This window comes from Eumetopias jubatus, unplaced genomic scaffold (assembly GCF_037043125.1).
Source record: "Eumetopias jubatus isolate StellerSeaLion01/CBP00866 unplaced genomic scaffold, mEumJub1_p1.0 scaffold_14, whole genome shotgun sequence".
In the NCBI taxonomy this organism is placed as follows: domain Eukaryota; kingdom Metazoa; phylum Chordata; class Mammalia; order Carnivora; family Otariidae; genus Eumetopias; species Eumetopias jubatus.
In genome coordinates, this window is record NW_028274820.1 from 93316248 (window position 1) to 93339366 (window position 23119).

General features: G+C 43.2%; 1 protein-coding gene across 1 annotated transcript in view; it reads right to left on the reverse strand.

Moving 5' to 3' along the window:
• Positions 1–18159, reverse strand: part of SVOPL (SVOP like) — a 69592-nt gene extending 51433 nt beyond the window's left edge. The window contains exons 1-7 of the mRNA XM_028106354.2: positions 18078–18159; positions 17803–17894; positions 14703–14801; positions 9598–9669; positions 7940–8064; positions 5056–5119; positions 2516–2641 (exon numbers count right to left, since the gene is read on the reverse strand). Of these exons, the coding sequence (XP_027962155.2) occupies positions 2516–2641; positions 5056–5119; positions 7940–8064; positions 9598–9669; positions 14703–14801; positions 17803–17894; positions 18078–18159 (660 nt within the window). The remainder of the gene's footprint in view (positions 1–2515; positions 2642–5055; positions 5120–7939; positions 8065–9597; positions 9670–14702; positions 14802–17802; positions 17895–18077) is intronic.
• Positions 18160–23119: the final 4960 nt, after the last annotated feature.

Below are 23119 nucleotides of genomic sequence, written 5' to 3' on the forward strand. Positions count from 1 at the left end.
ATGCCCCAGTTTCCAGGGATGGAGGAGCAGCAAGCATAAAGCCACACAGTATGGCAGGCATCTTCAGCATTCCAAGTTGATCTGGAACAAATAGGGTGATATCCTCCTTACTATAGTCCCATCTTGATGACATCAGGATGATCCAGAGCCCAACCTACTCGTTAACACAAGGAAATGCTTATATCCACTTGGTAAACAGCTGCCCCAGGGTCCCTCTACTGCACTGTCAGCCCAGCCTCTCCCCAGAAACCCTGTGATCTCCCACATGCAACAGCCCACAGCATGAATACAGCAGGGGCTCTGGCACCCACAGGGGGAAGAATCACTCCTGACTCACCAGACAGACCCTCAACCCACTGATCGTTGACTGCCATACTCAGAAAACAAGACAGGTTGGGGCACCCAAGTGGCTCGGTCAGTTAAGCGACTGACTTTGGCTCAGGTCAAGATCTTGGGGTCCTGGGATTGGGCCCCATGTCGGGCTCCCCACTCAGCGGGGTCTGTTTGTCCCTCTCCCTCTGCCCATCCCCCCATTCATGCTCTCACACTCTCTCAAGTAAATAAATAAATATAAATACATACATACATAACAAGACAGGCCTCTGTGGAGGCTGGGACCTTGAGAGTCACCTTGAACCACTCCCTACCCTTCATGCCTCACAACCGATCAAGGCGGGCTGGTTCTTCCTCAGAAAAGCACCTCCCCCAGCAGCACCCTGCTCCCTATCCCGTGGCCAGCAGGCAGGGCAGGTCCTCCTCATCTCCCACTAGGATGATTCCGACTGCTTTCCTGGCGTTTTCATGTTCCCTCCCACCCAGGCGCCCTGCAGCCGTGAACCAGCTTCCCAGCACACAACCCCTTCCATGCCACCAGCACCCCTTGCCTTGAAGGCCCTCATAATCTGGACACAGGCCTGTGCTCGCACCCCGCCTCCCACCAGCACCCTTCATTCCAGCCTACCTGCTCTCCCCCAAACATATTCTGCATTCACACCTTCGTGACTGGGCTGATGCCTCAGCTCTGCCCAAATGCCCTTGCCCCACTCTCTGGCCCTCCCCATGCAGGCTGTTCCAGCCCTCAAGGCCAAATTCAACAGCACCACCTCACTGGAACAATCCGCTCTCTCCCCTGAGCACCCACAGAACGAAAGCTGTGACAGTGCTGACCAAGTCCCACTGGTATGATCACCCTTTGCATTCGTATCTATCTCTCGCTGACTGGCTGGCGCTCCCTGACGGCAAGACCTGTATCCTATGCATACTTTTAGCCTTGGAATCTAATGCTGAGCCTAGTATATACTCGGTGTGAATGTGATCAATCCAAAGGCAAGACCAGATTCAAAATAATTCTTAAAAAGGTAATAACATAACTGCATAGCTAATGCACATTGAACCCTGTTCATGTTCCAGGCTCGGGAAGACCGTCTTACACATTTCCTTGTTTAATCCTCCCCACTGCACAGGGAGATAGGCCCTATTCATGAGGTGGGACAACTTGCCCAGGGTGGTGGGGCCAGCACAGTCTGTGTCTGACTCTACCAACCAAGGCAGGCAGGCTGCTCACGGGAAGCCCCAGGTCCACTAAGCCCCTGGGCCCAGGCACCTGCCGCTCTGTGTGGGACGCCAAGCAACCATCCACTGCAGAGAAGACACTGACCAATGGGCTCATCCAGGAAAAAAAAAAAAAAAAAAAAAGACAGGGCTCTGGGATCAGGTGGCGGCAGAAAGAGTTGAAGGTAATGCTACTGTTTCATTCAAAGAAGGAAAGCTCGGATTGGGCTAATTTTCCCCTTAACTGTTTGGAGGGATATCATGTAGAAGATAGACCTCTGGATTTTCAGAGAGAAGTACTGAGACCACACATAAATTCATAAGGAGGCAGGGTCCCCTCACGTTCAGAAAGAACTTCCTAAGAACTAGGGCTGCCTGCAGATGAACACACTGATGTCGTCTATAAAGTCTCGAGTCTGAAAGTGCCCAAAGCTGGGAGTGTTCTGGCCGTGACAGGATGTGTGCTTGTGGTTGGGGTATGAAATAAATGCCCTCCAAGGACCCTTGTGAAATCTGAAATTCTTTGATTCCACAGTGTCAGGTAACACACACACACACACACACACACACACAAAACACATCCCAGTTCCACTGAGCTGCCAGCCCCATCTTTGAACAATGAGCATAATTTTCCTAGAACCTAAGGATGAGGATGATTCTGCAGATTAGAGGGAGAGCAGAAGGACAAACCAGCTGGTCTATAGTGGCCTGAGAATGTGTACCCGGCATCCGACTCCCAGCACTAAAGGTTAGAGAAGGGTCAGCCCAAATAGGGTGCAGCTGTCCGACAAAACTTCCAGCAATAAATGATCAGAAGGCAGGCTAATGGAGGGGAGGGATGGAGCAGATTGAGACAGTCTCGAGTGAAGGAAAGAGGCAGATGTAAGGCTGATACTTATGGGGTGAAAGGACCCCTGGGCCAGCTGGAGGGGAGGACCAGAGGGAGCCCCACGAGCGTCCTCACCTTGAAGGCCAAGATGAGGATGATGCCAGGAATGGAGGCGATGCGGATGAGCCACCGCCACCCAATGGTGGGGATGACCACAGAGGCCAGGCTGATGATAAGCAGGGAGCCAGCCAGCCAGAAAACCTGAGGAGAGAAGGGGAGGTTGAAATTCCTCCTATCAGTGCACCTGGCTGGCTCGTCGGTGGAGCTTGTGACTCTTAACCTGGGGTTGTAAGTTCGAGCCCCATGTTCGTTATAGTAATTACTTGAAAATAAAATCTTCACAATTCCTATCAAGTGTCCTCAACCCTGCCTCTCTCGGGAGCATTTCAGTATAAGAGGTTGTGATGGAGGAGGGTTCTCCAGGACCTGGATGAACAGGGAACATTGCTTCACTTCTCCGTGGCTCAATTTGCTTGTCTATAAATGGAAGGCTCAACTAGACAGGGGGTCAGTACTATCACCAAAGTTTTAAAAATCGGAGACACTGACATTTTTCCCCATTGAGTAAATAATAGATTTACTGGTTCATAACTCAAAAGGCACAAAGGAAAACACTGAAAATACTCTCTTCCTCTCCTACTTCCCATCCAGTTCTCTTTTTTTAGAAGGAACCAATATTACCAATTTCTGGTGTCCTTCCAAAGCTGTTCTATGCATATACAACCTAATAAGGATATATCTTGTTCTCTTTTTTCACAAATGGTATCATAGTATAAGTATTGATTTTGTACTGAAAAATGTATCTTGAAGATCATTTTATATCGACAAACAACATGGCAGTCCATTACGGCCAGTCCCCATGGGTTTGGGAATTAGAATGAGTCCAAGTGTTAGCCTGAACATTCTCTCCCCACTGGAAGATGGAGAGTAAATGACAGTTCCATTCCACCTCACAGAGATAGAGAGAAGACAATAGAATAAAAGACCCTTCGTGGGAGACTAATTAAGGGGTGACGAAGGGGTGACTATTTTATCACTAAAGAATTCTATTATAAAAACTGAACAGGATTATTTCAGAAAGTACTAAGGACTATGAAAAAAAAAAGAGTAATGTCATGGGGAGTGGTCAGGGATGCACTTCCTGTAGAAGCAACAAATAAGAAGACTAGCCGTTAGCCATTGTGATAGACCAGATAGGGAGTCTATCACAGTGACAGGGGATAGGTCACTGACAAGGATTTTAGTAGGAAAATGGCAAAAAATTTAAAAACTGATAATCTGGCACAGATATTAGACCTAAAAGTGACAGGGTTTCCTGATGGACACTGCAATTGGGGGCCCATCAATAAGGGATGAATCAGTAGGACTTGGTGAAGGATTGAATGGATGTGAGGGCACAGGAGGGGCTGGGATGGCTCTTAAGTTTGTGGCCCATACAGTGTTTATTACTAGCTGAGAGTGGAAACGTGGAAATAAGACATTTCAGGGGAAGATGAACAGATCAATTCTATCCATGTGATATTTGTGAAGCGATAGTCAAGTGACTCTCCAGTAGTCTATTGGCTACCTGCATCTGAAACTCAGGGAGATGCTCTTGGTTGTAGACAAAGATATTTGGGTTTACAGATATAGGAAGCTAAAACCATTGGAATTAATTAGATGACCCAAGGAGAGGAGGAAAATAAGACTAGCAAGGAGAAGACATGACCAGGAAGCGTGCCATGGAATGAGTGGCAGATGGAAGAGAAAATGTCCACAGATGAGCCTGAGCAGGACCATGCCCATGAAATACTGTTGAGGATAAAATCCAAATTCTAAGTGTTAAAAGTGTGTGCATCTATCTTAACACAGATCAGAAGAAAGCTGGGAGAAATGTAAAGAGTTAGCGTGCAGTGTTTGTTATGTTCTTCATCATTTTTTGTTGCCTACATTGAGTATTAGAAAAATTTAAAATAAATTTTAAAATGTTCTCCTACGGCTTTACTTATTGTCAAATATATGTTTCAGTGAGAAGAGCCTTCTCTTTCCTGGGCCCCTGAAAGTCAGGGCTTTTGGACGATGATGGCATCAGAGATGCTACAAGGGCACCTAGATTGATCGACATAGCTTCTGATGCAAAACCTCTCCTCAGCAGCCAGTGGGGCCTGGGGCGGGCTTGGGAGCATCCCAATCTCCTCACCTGGATAAATGGCTCAGCTGGACAAGGCACTTAGTCCCCACAGGCATGGGCCAATTATGGCCTCAAAGATACTAGTAACCCTAGAGGGGAGATGGGCTGCCCTAAAAAGGGGTAGTAGCTGTGTCCTCCTACTGAAGACTCAGTGGGAAGACAAAGTCCATTCCAGATGCATTCCTGGGCTTCCATCATTCCACTGAGACCAGCCACTGGAATGTTTCCCAGAAGGGGCTACTGTGTTCTAAATGCTACTGTGGGGTGAGAAAAAGTCCTGGCTGAGGACACCTTGAAATGGGACCCCAGGCATCTAACCTTCCCAGTGCTCTTTAGTAAACACCAAGAAATAGGCAGTGTGCTCATCAATCAACCAGCCAGACGCAAAACCATGTGCATCATATCCTCTAGGATAAGACCGGGTAGGATTCCTATTTTATCTTACCTGAGACAAGGGGAGCATGTAGCCTCGATATTTTGTAGGCAAAAATTCAGTCTTTATGATTAGCCTAAACAGGAAGGGAGGGGGAAGAGAATAATTTTGTTTTTATCAAAGCAAATAACTTAAAAAAAATCATAACTTTTCTTGTCATAGAGATGAAGAATGCAAAAACATACACTTCGTCATTGTGAAAAATATATATACTGCTCTCAGCAGCCAGTTCCTGCTAATATTCGGTCTTTGGCTCCAGTTTCTGACACAGAACACCTAGAATCCTTGGACTTCCCTGGTCCAAAGGAGCATCATTTGGTCTAATGAGGTGGCTCTCAGTGAGCACCTGGATGGGGCCTGGTCTGAAAAGACCAAGCCATGATTAGAATTATGGAACATCCAGCCCTATCCCCCATCCCCCGGGGAGAGGAGAGGGGTTGGCATATGAGTTGATGCCTATATGCCTCATGCCTATGTGATGGGGCCTCCCTAAAAATCGCTAACATCCAAGGTTTGGTGAGCTTCCAGGCTGGCGAACACATCTACGTGCTGGGAGGGTGGTGTACCACCAACTCCACAGGGACAGAAGCTCCTGCTCTCAGGACCCTTCCAGACCTTGCCCTCTGTATAGCTCTTCATCTGGCCGTTCGTCTGTTTCCTCTAAAATATCCTTTGTAGGGACACCTGGGTTGCTCCGTTGGTTGGGCGTCTGCCTTCGGCTCAAGTCATGATCCCGGGGTCCTGGGATCGTCCCATATCGGGATCCTTGCTCGGAGGGAAGCCTGCTTCTCCCTCTGCTTGCTGTTCCCCCTGCTTGTGCTCTCTCTCTCTCTCTCTCTCTGACAAATAAATAAATAAATCTTTAAATAAATAAATAAATAGATAGATAGATAAATAAATAAATAAAATATCCTTTGTAATACATCTGCAATAGTAGGGAGACTGTTTGTCTGGGTCCTGTGAGCTGCTCTGGCAATTTATTGAGCCCCCAGGGGGATCTGTGGCAACTTGCAATTTGTAGCAAGTCAGACAGAAGGTGTGGATAACCTGGGGACCTACTGCTTGCGGTTGGTGTCTGAGGTGGGCGATGGCCTTGTGCGACTGAGCCCTAAACCTGTGGGGTCTGAGCAAACTCCTGGTTAGGGTCAGAATTGAACTAAACTGTAGAATACCCAGCTGGTGCTGGAGAATTGGCCGGTGTGTAAATAACCCACACATTCAGTGTCAGGAGTGAAGATTTATCGGGTTGCCTGGGTGGCTCAGTTGGCTAAGCAACCGACTCTTGATTTCAGCTCAGGTCATGAACTCAGGATCATGAGATCAAACCCCACATTGAGCTCCAAGTGGAGCCTGCTTAAGATTCTCCCTCTCCCTCTGCCTCCTCCCACCACCCCCTGCTTGCATGTGCTTTCTCGCTCTTAAAAAAAAAAAGTGAAGATTTGTCACAAGTACTGAGTGTGAGTGTGTAAAGGAAAACAGAAGTTTTTCCTAACAATTACATTTTGCTGTATAATTGTGAACAGCTAACATCCACGTAAGAGAACAATAAGAAATTTGCAACTGCTCTGGTTACATGTTTCTTCCCAAAGTTATTTTCAACCTTCTACCATTTAAGAGATATGAGCCTCATATTTCCCCCCCAAAAATTGGCAAAATGTTTTTGCCAAGCCTGATTCCCCTTTCTAAAACATACTTGGGAAATTAAAATACACCTAAAAGAAAGTAAATAGCCACAGCGAATGGTGACAGTCAAAGCACGGATTTCTAATTAATTTTGTGAAGAGACAAATAAATAGAATCATACTCCCTTCAGTTTTCTAATTGCGCTTCCCTGTTGCAATTATTAACCAGGGTTTGGGCTTTCTTAACATACTTATTGGGCTGGTTCCCCGAGGGATGTTGTAAACAGTCAAGCTAACTTCTACTACTGTCGGGCTCCACAGCTCAGAGTGGGGCTTAATTTATGCCCCAGAGGGGAACAGTCTTTCTGCAACACGTTAAGGTAATAATTGGGTGCTTTGATATGATAATACATTCTAAGGGTAACCTGCTCCAAGGCACCCAGGAGACAGTAGCCTGAGGGGCTCTGTGAATTTAAGGGAGGCTCGGGAGTTGCGGAACCTTTAGCACAACTCTCCAGGCACAAGAAGACAGTGCGCCCTTATCCCAGGGCAGAGAAGGACAAGCAACCACCGTCTCTCTCAGCAGTCTCCCCTTGCTTTGCAAATGCACTTAGACACAGTCTTCAGTCACAGGTCAATGGCGTTTTAAAATGGTTACTCCTTGGGCACCAGGGTGGCTCAGTCAGTTCAAGGTCATGATCCCAGGACCCTGGGATCAAGTCCCCCATCGGGGTCCCTCCTCAGCAGGGAATCTCCTTCTCCCTCGCCCTCAGCCCCTCCCCCCTGCTCATGCTTGCTCTCTTGTTCTCTCTCTCTCTCAAATAAATAAAATCTTTAAAAAATAAATAAATAAAATGTTTACCCCTCAATGTTAAAGGGGCTTCTGATCAAACTAAACTTTTCCAACAAATTCTCCAGCAATGAATAGACTGTGTTACCTACCTCACACAGCACTTTTGCTTAGCATTTAGTCTCACAAAATAAAGAGCAGCCTTAGGGACAAAAAAAGTTTAAACACATTCACCTCTAGTGCACTCTTGCTAGTCTCGCCATCAAACATCATTTTGATGAGCAAATAGCTCCTAGTGGAATTTGCAGCCGTCACTTCAAGAAAAATAAATAAATAAATAAAAAGCTAAAAAATAATTAGCACAAGTGAGGTCTTATACATTGACAGTTTGTTGATGCAATTGGCCCATGAGCCACAGCATATGTGTAAGTATCTGGTGGTGTGTACATCTCTCCCTCAACCATCCTCTAGGTGAAGTCTTTACCCTTGTGCATGGCCAGACACACCGCAGCCCACCATTGTCCGCAGGAAGACAAACCAGACGTAGGACGGAGAGAAAGACGTCAGCAAGGAGAAGTAGGCTCCCCACAGGAACGAGATGAGCAAAATCTGAAGCAACAAAAGGAGACTTATTAAAGGGACCTGCCTCAGTGGAAGAAGTTAATGGGAGAAAATTTAACTTCTGAAGGTGATTTTTAATTTCCATCCAGATGTTTGCTTCTCAGAGAAGCTAATTCTACAGGGACCTCACCAATCTCTCACAATCGTCAAATAACACAGTCTATGCCATTGTATTGCCTGAAAGTCCAGACATTCCAAATTTAGACCATTCTTCAAAACTGCCAGGCTGCATCCACCCTAACAGGTGACCGGAGCCCAAACTTGTAAATCAGGATGCAAAAACCTGCCCTCATTAGGAGCCCAGGGAAGTGTTGTGTTGGAATGGGATGAGGAGAAAATTTAAGGTATTTGCGTTTTCCCTAATCATAAGAATAATACAAATTCACAGAAGAGAATATGGAAGAAAAAGAGAAAACAAAAATATTTAAATCTTGCTTGACTTCCCAACCCCTCAAAAAAGACATATTAACATGTTTTTATCCTATTTTCCCTGCTTGAAAGGGAAAATGTATTTTTAATGGCTACAAAATATTCCAGTGGAAAGATGTACTATAATGCATGTAATATAATGCATAAACCCTTTCCCTGTGGTTGAATGCTGAGGTTTTCTCAACTGTGACAATGTCTGCACAGAAATCTCTGTGGTTCTCTGATGGTCTAATCGGGCTAGATTTCTGGAAAGAAAATGATCAGACTAGAATGCGTATTCTCAAGGTTCTTGGTCCATCCTGCCAAACCAATGGTCAGAAAAACTATACCAATATGAAGTCTATACACTTGCAGCTTTCTCTAAAAAAAAAAGAAAAAAATCCTTATGGATTTGATACCCCAAAAATCATACCTTCTGTTTCCTTTTGATTCCTCCCACAATCAAATGTTTTCCAAGATATCTTGACCATTTTTATTTTTTTGTAAAATGTCTTCTTGTGCTTTTTACATTTTTTTGACATACTTGTGTTTTCAGATTAATTTATGAATGTCTATGATATTTACTTCGTGTACTTCAAAACATACAGCCAATTCTATAATTATTTTCCTTTGGTGCTTGTCCCCCCTGTGCTTATGATTAGAGTGGCCTTCCCTACCAGAAACCAGACGAGGGGGCAAAAAAGAGAGAGAGAGACCCAGGTTTCTAATCAGAAGACATAGGTTTAGATCTTACTGTCTAACCTTAGTAGATACGTGACCTTGAGCAAGTGGCTGAGTTTCAAAGCTACACCAAAGTAAACTGTGTGAAGCTGCTTATGTTTCTATGTGTCATCCTCTACATTCTCAGATTTTCTGACTGTGCACACCCATCAATTCCGTTCCTGGATGACGGGGACCTGCTGTGAGGACAGGTACCCCAGGAAAAGATGAGAAAGCAAGAAGCCAAGCCTGGAATTCTGGCACGTGGTGTCAGAGAAGGACACTTCCACCTGTTTCTATCTTGGTTATAGACAAAGAAATGTCCATTAAAGAGAAGCAGGGGTGACATCATCACAAAAGAAAATTCCAAATCATTCTTCAAGGCCAACCTACCTTCCAGCGGCCATATCTGTCAGCAAGTAGGCCAAAGAGGATGCTGAATATCATGTAGCCAAAAAACACCATCTGGAGGTGGAGTGAGAAAAAAATGATCCAGTAGGCAGGCTTTCTAGAATATGCTGATTAGCTGCATTTCCCATTCATTCATCTTCATGAAAAGTTGACTGGAAATGTGCAAAGGGTAGAAGCTTCACAAAGCCCCCCTGTGTCTGGTTCCCATGTTCAGGGCTTCAGAGGCTGATGCTTCCCATCGGTTCACCCCACACGTAGAGAGGCTGCCCCCAGGTGGAAACAGGGGTCAGAGGAACAGGTAGTTTATCTCCCTCTGATCCAAGATGATGGCCCTGGCCTCATTCTACTCAGATGTATAATTGTGCATTTCCATTTTAAGAATTAAAAAAGAAAAACCACCTCTATTCATTCATGACCTGCCTGATCCCACCCACAAGTTGAGACTCCTAGAAGCAATTTTCCTTTATGTTTTTACAGGTAAACACAAACTTTAAATAAACACCCAAGCCAAGCCCCCATACAGAAACACTCTTCAAAACTAATATAAATCTGTTTCTTTTCCACCCCTGTTCTCACAACAGCTTATCCTACACTGATAAAATTCAAGAACCTGGGTATGATACCAGCATTTTAACTCAGTCTGAGCGGCGATCTGATGTCTATGTCTTTAGGCTACTTATTTTTCTTCTTTCAAGCAGTTCCAAGCTTCACTTGCTTTCCTTTCTACTAAGATCTCTGACTGATTGACTCTAGGGTAATCAAAGGAAAAGTGTTAGCTTGCATTTCTAAGACTTTTTCAATAAGAGAACTGTTTCTCTCTGCTGACTGCTTTGCTTTCTCTTTTTTTTTTCCCCTTCCTTACTCTTCATAAGGAAGACTCAAACGCATTTCTTCCACAGGGAACTAGAAGAAGAAGAAGAAAAAACCACATCATATCTGTTCTTAAACAACAAAGCCATGGTATTCCTCTACCCTGCGCTTTCCAGGATAGAAGGGGAGGAGGGAAGAAGCCAGTGTTTTCTAAATGCCAGGCTTGGGACAGATGCTGCCCTATCATGAAATCTAATCAGTCCTGAGAAAAAAATGGTGAAAATAAGGTCAATGTGATACGTTTTGAATAAATCTAAATTTATTAAATATTAAGGGCTCTTTTTATTCTGGAATAATTTTCTTTCTGATTGTTGATATGAATGTGCCCCTCTCTCTTTTTTTTTTTTTTTTTGAAAGATGATGGTAGTCAATGGCAAGATTTTTTACCTCTTTCTCATCTCCTAATAGGCTTAATTATCAAATATATATATTTTTAATGTCAACCCTATGTCAGCCGCTCAATTAAAAAAAAAATCATATCAGGGTGCCTGGATGGCTCAGTTGATTAAGTGTCTACCTGCCACTCAGGTCATGATCCTAAGGTCCTGGGATCGAGTCCCGCATCGGGCTCCCTGCCCCACAGGGAGTCTGCTTCTCCCTCAGTCCCTCCACCCCCACTCCCCACTTGTGCTCTCTCTCTCTCTCTCAAATGGATATATAAACATCTTAAAAAAATTAAAAAGTCAGGGGCGCCTGGGTGGCTCAGTTGGCTAAGCGACTGCCTTCGGCTCAGGTCATGATCCTGGAGTCCCAGGATCGAGTCCTGCATCGGGCTCACTGCTCAGCAGCGAGTCTGCTTCTCCCTCTGATGCTCCCTCCTCTCATGCTCTCTCTCTCTATCTCATTCTCTCTCTCAAATAAATAAATAAAAATCTTTTAAAAAAATTAAAAAGTCATATCAGTTGGTGAATCTCAAAATTTGGGTGCCCCTGAAATTAAGCAATTTCTATTATGAAATTATCAAATTCCCTCCAAGAAGGAAAGAAGTAAACTCATTTTTTTTTTCGTTTTGACCAGACTTGATTAAAAGGAAGCAATCACAGACTGCCCAGGGTAGGGAGGAAAGTGGCTCTTTGGATTTAAAATACTTTTGTTTATTGAGATGCTATGTTGGGTTAATAGACTTAATTTCCCCTGGATTAAGCTCAATTAAATGATTAATAAAGGTGAAGCAAAGAGTCAAATAAGATCAAATTTAAAGTTTACTCTGTTCTCGCCCATGAGTGGCAGATTTTTTTTTCTTTCTGTTTTCTTTCCATTCAGTGTAAAGACATGACTTTCCTAAGGCTGAGCTGTTTATTATCAAGCCTGTCTGGAGTACGAACCTTGACTCAATGCCTACGTGAACCCCAAAACTTGTGACTGCTAGTCCTGTTTGGGAAATCGCACAGAAGGGAAGACATAAACTCTCTCTCTCTGTCTCTCCCCCTCCCTTTGGAGGGTCTGCTTTTTCTGCAGGTACTTATTTTGAGCATAAATATTACTCTTCTATTTCTGTTTTACGCCCCACATGAAGTTTTGTTTCTTCAGCGCCAGCTCTTAGTCACAAAACGTGAGGGACTGTAATTCATCCACAGTCCTCAAGGTTAACAACTGCTTGGGCCAGGTTGTCCGGAAGATGGCAGGTGGCACTGGGCTTGGGGAATGGGGAGCCTGGGAGTTGGTCAAAATGTGGCCTCTTGGCTGAATCAGTCCGAGCCCCTCCCGTTGGCAAGCCCGTGGCCAGTGAGCCCAGGGCGCGGTTGCCAAAGCCGGATGGGACTCACAGCCAGGGTGACAGCCACGAAAAGACAGTAGCCAGCCAGGAACTCAGAGCAAGACATGGGCACATCTGGGGTGACTTGAATTCCCTAGAGAAAAGTCTCCTGAGCCGTGACCCACCTGACAAGGAAGTCGCGTTACAGGTGACATCAGGGAGGAGCCACCGAAAACAACATAAACGCAACCGATGAAATGTCACTTGTAAATATAGAAAGTGTATCATATAACATAGTTTCATGGGAGCGACGGATGCAAACACCACAGCTGGGTGCCCCAACATCCTCAGGAATAGAGAGACATGCATATTCACCAGCCCGCTGGGGTGTGGTGCAGCTATAATTACACGGAATCCTTACCGCGGTCACTCTAAAGGTACAGGGTTGATAAGGAATGCTTTCCAAACTGCAACTGTCTTTTATATGTAGAAGAAAATGAAAAATGGCCGGGTCACTTCATTACAAGCCCAGGTAAGGTCTTTAGTTGTTTTTATTTATACCCCTTCCCTCTTCTAAAAGCGTTAGAACTTTTTTTATTTTTTTAAAGATTTTATTTGTTTATTTGACAGAGAGAGACACAGCGAGAGAGGGAACACAAGCAGGGGGAGTGGGAGAGGGAGAAGCAGGCTTCCCGCGGAGCAGGGAGCCCGATGCGGGGCTCGATCCCAGGACCCTGGGACCATGACCTGAGCCGAAGGCAGATGCTTAACGACTGAGCCACCCAGGCGCCCCAGAACTTTTTTTTTAAAAAAGGAACAAGTGCAACAGAATTAATAAAGGGATTTTAAAGAGAGAAATGGATGTCAGAAAATAAGCAGATTGTACATTTGCTGCTGGGATTGAGTCCAAAACCGGGCTCCACGCTTCCTGGCCTCCACGACACAGAGAGAAACACAACTGGGCAGATAACGTACGTTATCTGAGAAGAGAACTCAGATGGGTTCCTTAGGGGAGGAGGAGGTTCCCGGTTCCCAACACAGATAAGAATTCCCAGGTCAAGTTTGGTTAAGGCAGTGAGTGAGTGAGAGCTGGGGACACCCCTTCCTCTCTGCCCATAACCCCCAGAAGCCTAGGGGGCTGGGGAAAACTTCCAGCATGCTCCACGGCCAGTTTCAGACCGTAACTCTCACTCTCTTAGAAGGCCTTACTGTCTTTCAAGGCCTCCGCCAACTGACTCTGCATCCTTCACCCATCTCCGCCTCCCTGCCTCCTGATACTCTCCTCTCGGTGAGGATGTTGGCACCTGTCTCATTGCATTTCTCCCTATTTAGTCCTGCCCTCATGAAAACCAGCTTCAATACCCAAGTAAATCAATTCTCCACTCCTCACCTTCTGTTTCTTTCACCTCCTCAGCTGATGTGACCTCTTAAATACTTCCAGAACACACTGCCTTGCCTCCGTGCACTCTGCCACTTTACTACTGCTCACGTATCCACCTTCCAACCTTATCTCCTCAGGGCGCTTGGAAATCTGACCACGTCTCTCCTTAAGGCCCCTTCATGGCTCCCTGTCAACCACAGTGTAGCCTCCAACATTTGTAGGCATGAAGAGCCTCTTCTAAGATTTTTTTTTTTAAAAGTTTTACCAGAGCTCCGCATGATAGGAAGTGTACTTCAATATCCATTTAACTAGAAATACATAATGACTATGAAGTCAATGATGTGTTTAGGTGAAATTGATCTTTGTTACGTAAAAGAGTAATTTGGAAAAACTGTCATATAGATCTGTGCCAAATTTATTGTGCTTGGGGGGCTTGCGCATGTTGACCGAAGTTGGGGTGTGGGGGCCCACAGTGGTCTCCAGAATGGAGTCCATGCATGGACTCCAAGATGCTTCTGATGCCCACCTGTCTCTGCAGCCTTGTCTCCCATTGTTCCCTCTTCCTGACTTTCTATTCAAGCAACATGGAGCTGCTTGTACTCCTGCCAACACACATGCATGCACACAAAGCCTGCTGGCGATTCACGGGTATTTAATGAACACCTTTTGAAAGAATGCTGTAGAATATCCTTAATTCCACTCTGTAGCAAAACTTGATGTGCACTTCATAAGGCTATTCACAACGATCTTCGAGAAAAGTTGAATGCATACCACAATACAATTCCGTGAGTGTGATTTGGTGATTGCATAAGTCACTATGGTCCGACTAATTTGCATTCTGACTCAAACCATAACTAATCCATGACTTAAGGGCTACTCTCTCTGATTTGCATTTGTCTCTTCTAGTCTCTTGCTAGGGGCTAGAAAAGAAGCAATTCAAGGGTGTGCTCCTTACAGGAAAAGAGAAAAAAAGAGAAAGACCCCAAATGGTAGTTTGGGCCTGTAAACCCATGAGCTTTGGAAGGCAACACACCAAGCAGTGAGGTAGCCTTTGGCTCTCAGCCCTGTGGGATGGAGGAAGGGGAGCAGAAGCCCTGGTTCTTAGTTGGTTCATTCAAAGCACACGAAGCAGGCACTCACCGTGGTCACTAAAGCCACCTGCCAATTCTCCAGCTGCCATTCACAGCGGATGACAGGAGACACGACTGCTATTAACATGATCTCCATGGCCTCGACAACCTTCAAGAAGGAGGGAAACGCCACGTCTTAGTGCTAGTTTCTCATCAATCTTCCCATGCGTGCCTGTCCATCATTCTTCTAATCCGAATCTCCTTTCCCTCTGCATTGAGGGAGAACCTACAGTGTACGCACTCAACACTGCTAGTTGGGTAATGACGTATAGTAGAACTTTGGCTTTCGTGGATATAATGTTTATGGTTTGAATAATTTGAGAGGACTCCCACAGATTTATGACATATATTTATTTGCTATGTTGCTGACCCATGTATTTGCACTATAGCACTGTGAGGGTGTTATGTGCGTGTGTGTTGGGGGAGTCACTTAGGTAGCAGATGACCTAACTACCAGCATCCACATCAACCTAGCTCTGTGGCTTCATACTCATCATTGTGAAGGTCTCAGGGCATAGCCTTTCCAAATGGACTTGTGAAATAGTCTCTGATCTCAAGAAGCTGAGCTGGAAGGCAAGCTTCATGAAAACTAGAAGAGAGTAAAGCAGCAAGTACAAAGCAATGAGTTCATCACCAGGAAAGAAGGCCAATTTGGCAAACCTAGTGTAAGTTATGCTCCCAAATACTTCTTTCAATAAGAAGTTTGAATATTATCCTCTGTCTCTATCTTGTAATCCATTGTAGGGTGAGTTTATCTCCCAGGGAAAGGAAGATGTAGATGCTAGAAAAGAATTGATATTTGGGTGGATTATGTATTATAGATGTAGATGCTAGAAAAGAATTGATATTTGTGTGGATTATGTATTGTATGGGAAGAGAGGAGAAAACTAGTATCACTCTAAGTAAAATTAGACACATCGTCCTCAAATATTTTGTGCATAAGAATCATATGGGACACCTGTTGTCATTACAGATTTCCAGAATCTTTAGGAGACACTATTTATAATATAAATATTATATTTGTAACTCGAAGGTCTGGGACGAATAAAGTATAGTGGTGTTAGCTACTATATGGGAATTGGAAAGATATCATAAAGGTTTGTCTCTTCTTGGAAAGTACTTTATTCATGTTTAGAGTTCAGATAGCTGGTGTGTTTTAGCCCCAAAAGTATAATGAATAAGAGACGGCATGACAACCTCAGAAGGATGTTTGATTTATTAAACTTCTCTCTCTCAGTAATGAGGAGCAGTTGGGTCAATATCAATCAGGACTCTACTCCTCCAAGTGGTCTTAGGAGAAAATAAGCCAATAAGGGAGAAGACCCTGCCCCACTCTGATATAACAGCCTTAGGGGAGAGGGACACAGGGGAGCAGCACCGTATAAGAAGATCTCAGAAGACCTCAGAGAACACCAGGATTCGGGACGCCTGGTCGCCGACTGGGGCTGCTCCACTGTTGTGATGTTATTACATACACCCTGGTCATGTGAGGCCCTGAGACCCAGCTATTGCTCCCACTGCCTCTGACCAAGAACCTTAAGAGACCATGGCCAGGAGGAGCCATGCCCATCACTGTCAACACACCTATTCTGATGAGAAGATTCATCCAGTGCAGCCCATCCTAAAACCAGGGAAGGGATTTGGTCACCACATACAATTAAACAGGTGTGTGTGTGTGTGTGTGTGTGTGTCTGACAGGGAGGAAGTGGCCTGGTAAATAGCCCTTCCTACCTGATGGGTTGGGAAGAACTGAAGCAGCTTATAAAACACTTAAAGAAGACCAGAAGCTATTTCACAACAACATCAAGTGCAAATGTGCAATAGACATACAATCTCCAGGGACATGGATCTGGATATGGACATCAGGGGTTACCTATACAAAAGTGATACCCATCCTTTGGGAAGGGGGTACACTAGCACCATCTTTCTAATACAGATAATAACTAGTAAAGATACACCCCCTTTGTGTAGGTGGTTTGGTTGATTTGGGAAGGTAAAAAAAATTCTGCATATTCTTTTCACTTGCCAGAGGGCTATAATGGAAGAAAAGACAGGGTTCCCAACATATTTGAAGGTAAAAGATGCAGAGAGTTTAACAGTGTTTAAGCCAAGGGGACCATGTAATGAAACCATACTGGAAACCAAATATGTAAAACAGAAGTGGAGATGTTCTGGTTGAAAGTCATGATAAAACCCTCCCCAGTCACACACATTTGTCCCTTGTAATATGGAACTTAACATTTTGGAGCCTCGGTGAGACATTACTTTATAGATGAAGAAATGTTCTAAATTATATTACAGTTGGTTATTATAAAAGTAGGGTCAGGATGTGTCTTACTTTTCTCTCCATTCCTGGACTGCCTCCTGAGAACACAAGGCTTTGGAGCCCTGCGTCAGAACTTGCCAAGTGCTCCCACCAGCTCACATCACTCTTTTTCTCATACCATTTAGCTGAGGGCGAGGGGCAGGGCTCCCTGTTATTTACTCACTAGTGTCCTCTTGGCTCTCTTTATGTCCCACCTTAAACCACTGTCATGTTTACCACTTCTCTCAGTTTTTCCATTCTGTCTCATTATCACTATCATATTCCTAACATATTCTCACTGCACCGATGACAAAAAGAGGAAGCATCAGTGGTCTCTTGGGACAGTCCCACTGTTGGTCAAAGCCCTGGGACTGAGCTGTCACTCTTCTTTTCTCAAACTAGCAAACCTTCATTAGTGTCTCCTAAAGGTTCTGGAAATCTGTAATGACAACAGGTGTCCCATACGATGCTTATGCACAGAATATTTGAGGACCATGTGTCTAATTTTACTTAGAGTGATACTAGTTTTCTCCTCTCCTCCCAGAGAAGGAAGAAATTTAAACCATTTTTTTAAATGAATACTGAATTCCCAGAACATAAAGACACAGATATTTATATGCTCATAACCAAATACCTGCCAAAGGTAGATGAAATTTATTTTTTAATTAACCCCCTCACAGGGTTCCTGCTCCCTTTCATTCCCCTCCCTGAATGGACATCCCAGAGCTGGAGGTCAGGGGAAGACTCTATGTGTCCAATAATGAATTCACCTTAGAGATTCAAATGATCTCCACAGAGCACTCACCCCAGTGCTGCCCATGATCAGAAAAAGGGCAATGTGGAAACGTCCAAATCCAATGGTCTCCACGGCATCTTCCACGGTGAATGTCTTTGATTCTAACAAGGAAGGGCAGAGTGAGAGGAATAGCCTCTGTGGGAAGGGAATGTATGTGGACAATTGCTCACTAATAATGAAGAGAAAGATGTTGGGAAACCAATTCATTATTATAAAAAAACTAGTAAATACAGGGGGAAATTAAGAAGCAGCTTGAGGGTCCGAGGCTTCCACGATCATCTTACCTTTTGGCTGGGTCTCTGGGGTCTCCAGTCTCAGCTTCCGAAGGCTAATGATGGTGACTGGCTCCGTCTGCTTGGTCGCCATCTTCTTAATGGTCCCAATTCCCCACACAGCTTCTCTGATGGAAGCGGGAAAGGGAAGAAGAAAAATATATAATAGAATGCACATTTTCCTTTAATCTTCACAGAAAATCTGTGAGGTTAGTTTTCTAATTCATCACCATCTTACATATAAGGACCCTGAGACATGGAGAGGTCAAATGGCCAAATGAGATGATGGGGCCCCAGTGGCTAGTAATCAACCCTGAGTCAGGGGCCAGGTGAGCTCTGGACGATTTAGCCGATAGCATCCTCTATCTGGGAGTGAAGATGGTCTTTGCTGCAGAGAAATAATCACAGTAACCGGCGCTTTACATTCCCGTAGATCCTGTGGTGTATAGTGTGCTTTCTATGTAACATTTTCTTTTCATTCTGACAGAAACCCAGGAGCACTTCTTTTTATTGGCTCCCTCCCCCTTCTTGTATTTAGCCCAAAGAAGGATTCTTAAATCTAGAAATCAAAAGAAAAACAAAACAAAGAAAGCTGAGTATCAACTTAGTGAAGTTTTTTCCAAATGACTTGAAAACGTTTAACTCTTGAGGTCATTTAACTCTATATCCCTAGTGGGATAAATAGAAATCCTAACTTATTCTCAGTAATTAGATTGTAGTTATTAATGTAGTTATTAATATTGGTATCATTATTTTGATACTAGTACATATTGTAGGATAAAGCAAGTAGTAATTATATTAATATGATTAGGAATCAAGACTTTGGGTGTAAAAGAAAAACAATACAAAAATCAGAGACGTTATATAAAAATCTTATAATCCTAACTTTGAATTGGAAATATCACTATGAATTCACTATGTTTTTCATATATACATATCCTAACATTATCCACTGGAAGAGCCTGGAAAAAATGACTAATGAGCACTCCTAGATCCCAGATTGTTTTCTTTCCTATTTCCCATTAAAAGAAACCCCGGTGCCTTAGATAAATGGCTAATTCTGGATCTGGGACAGGAAATGTGTAAATTGAGCCTGGAACATCTTGTCATACCAGATAGCAAGGAAGATATCAAACACTCCTGGGCTTGTAACAAAAGATTACAAGATTCAACTTAAAAAAGGCTCCCATCGGCCAAAGATGGGATCATTTAAGCATCAAGAAGAATAATGACTGCAAAGAATTGAAACATATCAAAGATATCAAAATCCATTGTTCATAGCAACAGTGAAATGAAAATCCCACTAATCATCTTTGGAGAATACTAAGAGACCAACTCATTATTCTGAAAACTAGTAAATATCTTGTCTTTCTTGTACAAATTCTTTGTACTTCAGGGTAACCAAACAGTTGGTGAAAGAAAATTGTTTTTAATTTCAGCTAATACATGCAAGGAAAAGAAGGATGAATGGAATTAAATTATCATGACTTTGCAACTAGATGAAATAATGAATCTAGGCAATGATTACCAATGGCTGATAAACTCCTAGTTGAAAGGCTGATGAAGAAATGGGTAAGAGATGGATAAGACTGATAACACCTGCAGCCATCTACAAATCTTAATGCCACCAAAAGAGAGACAATCAGATATCACGTGGTCCTGATGAGCTGCAATAAGACTGGAGTATACATCACCTGTGATGTATTCTCTTAAGAAGAAGTTCAAGCAGAATCTGATCCTCTAGCTCTACCAACGTATACAGGAGATGAAGAAGAAACTCATTAAACTGTACCATGTGGCTGCAATAAGAAAAAATCCAGAATGTGGGAAGTCGTATAAGATAAATGACCCAACTTCTTCAATGAAAAAATGACAAGATGAAAAGAAGAAAGGGGAACTTATAGACTAAAGAGACAAATCAACCAAATAAATGAGTTGATCTTATTTGTATCCTCATTCAAATAAACCAACTGTAAAACATCATCCAAGAGAATGAGATGAAGAAGAGAGGAGAGGAAAGTCAGGGAAATATAAACAAGTGTAGAAGTTTGATGATATTAAGGAATTTCTGATAACATCATTAGATGTGACAATGATATTATGGCTATAGCAGAAAAAAAAAGAATCTTTGTATAGTAGGGATACATACTAAAATATTTAGAGACAAAATTATACGATGTCTGGGATTCATTTTAAAATAATTCAATGAGGGGCGCCTGGGTGGCTCAGTTGTTTAAGCGGCTGCCTTCAGCTCAGGTCATGATCCCAGGGTCCTGGGATCGAGCCCCACATCGGGCTCCCTGCTCAGTGGGGAGCCTGCTTCTCCCTCTCTCTGCAGCTCCACCTGCTTGTGCTCTCTCTCTGTCAAATACATAAACAAAATCCTTAAAGAAAAGAAAAAACAAACAAATAAAATAATTCAGTGAGAGGGCGCCTGGGTGTCTCAGTCAGTGAAGTGGCTGATTCTTGATTCTGGCTCAAGTCATGATCTCAGGGTCATGTGATCGAGCCCTGCATCCAGCTCCACGCTCAGTGGGGGGTCTGCTGGAGATTCTTTCTCTCCCTCTCCCTCTAGTTCTCATCCCACCCCCCCCAAAAAACAAATGAATAAAATTTTAAAACAATTCAATGGTAGCGTGGAATACGGTGCATAAGAAATAGATGGGCATACAGAAGAATAAAGAATGCCCATATTGAAATAATTGAAAATTATTGAGGATGATGGGTGCATTTAGGATTCATTTTACCACCTGCTTTTGAAATGTGTAACATTTTTCAAAATCGGTTCAAAAAGTGAGGTTTTGAGATTTTAAAATAACTTTTCCAATGTCAGACCACTAGTAAATAGCAGAACCGGAACTCAAACAGAGGCATTTTTTCCCCAGAATATAGAGATAGCCACAAACCAGTCTACAGCAGCATGTCAAGGTCACTCATGTTTGCTAGCTCTGTGTCTTGTATTGTGTGAGCTCCTGTGAAGACTTCGAAGGAAGGTCTGGCATGTTCTCTGCCCTAAGGAGTTTTTATTCTAGTCGAGGACACAAAAGATACACATCAAAACAACTATTCTGTAATATTGATATTATTTGTGTTCTTAAAACACTGTCACAGAGACACAAATATTCCCAGATGAGAGATAGATCAATAACGCTCAGAAGTAAGACCATGAAATCCTCTTTCCCAAGAGAGAACATGAAAAGTACAAAAAGCTGTTATTTTCCCAGAGTGGAAAAAGTAAAAAGTAATTGGCCTCTCGGCCCATATGAGAGCCTGAAAATCACAATGACAGACTGTTCTAGAACTACCACTCCCTTTCCAGACATTGTCCAAACACCCCTTGGAGAGGTGTTCTTTATCTGATAACTTTCTTAATGAAGTAGTTAGCAGAAAAAATCCCCTTCTTTTGATTATAAAAGGACTTCTAGACACATTAAAAATTGGCTCTGACAGGGACGCCTGGGTGGCTCAGTTAAGCGTCTGACTCGATTTCAGCTCAGGTCATGATCTCAGGGTCAGTGAGATCGAGCCCCATGTCGGGCTCCATGCTCAGCGGGGAGTCTGCTGGAGATTCTCTCTTTCCCTCTCCCTCTGCCCTTCTCCCCACACACGCTCTTTCTCTCTCTAAAATAAATAAATAAATCCTTAAAAAAAGCTTAGCTATGACTGACCATCCCATTTCTAGATGGGAAGATGAACTAGTAACAGATTTAACTTAATCAAAATTTGAAAACAAGACCATTCAGTGAGAATTAGATAATGGTGAGGATTGTACAAACTGGCACTAAAATTGTACTAAAATTCACCAGATTATATACTTTAAAATGGTCAATTTTACTGTACGCAAATTGCATCCAAAAAAATTTTTTTTAAAAAAGTAGTAATTCAAATCACAGCAGCAGACTTAACAACTGAAAGTGATTCTGGCCATTTAGAGTCTTAGAGAATAAAACCATTTAGTTGGGTGGGAAAATAATTTTTTAAATCCCACTAAGTTCATTTTGAGTTCAGTTACAAATAAAATGCTTAACAATAAGCTTAATCCTCAATCTTTAATCAACACTTAATCTCTCCTACAGTCAAGTTTTATGACCTCTCATAGCAATCAAAACATGTTTTAAAATTTTGACAATCACCAAGGCTTACGTTTAGAGGAGTAATAAAACAACCTCCAGCAATTCTCCTTTTTGTAGTGAGTGGCAAAAAAAGAAACCCAGGAAATCTGCCATTTACTATTGAGCAGAGCAAGTTTTAATTCGTATGTTTTAACCTGATTAGGTAGTTCATGGGTCATAAATATCCTACATTCCTCCCTTCTCTTACCAGCAAAGAGAAACAATTCATCACAGAGGGCCTGGCAGAAGAGGTTAGGTCCAAGATAATGACTTCACAGCTTTCTTGAATGGAAGCTGATCCCAGAAAGGGAGATTCACATTTGTGATACCATATTTTTTTTAAGTTTATATTTTTAAGTAATCTCTACACCCAACGGGAGGCTCTCATTTACAAGCCTGAGATCAAGAGTCACGGGCTCTACTGACCGAGCCAGCCAGGCGCCCCATATGATTCCACATTTTTCTTGATTGAAGAGGAGATTCGTATTATTTTGTTTCTATAATATGAATGAAACTAAAATGTAGCATGTTTTTAGGCAACCGATGAGATAAAGAAGAGACAATTCCTTTTGGTCATGACAGTGGACATCAAAAAATAAATATAATCTTCACACATAACGCTCGGTCCTAAAGTGAGCAATATTTATATGGTCGTTAAAAAAAGACCGTTTATCCATTTTCAGGTTTAGAGTCAACATTTGAATAAAATACATAGACTTGATTGTGGTTTCAGAACTGAATGGAAATGTTAAAGATTTTTTATTTTATTTATTTGTCAGAGAGAGAGAGAGCACAAGCAGGGGAAGTGACAGAAGGAGAGGGAGAAGCAGACTCCCTGTTGAGCAAGGAGCCCGACGTGGGGCTCGATCCCAGGACCCTGGGATCGTGACCTGAGCCGAAGGCAGACGCTTAACTGACTGAGCCACCCAGGTGCCCCCGAAA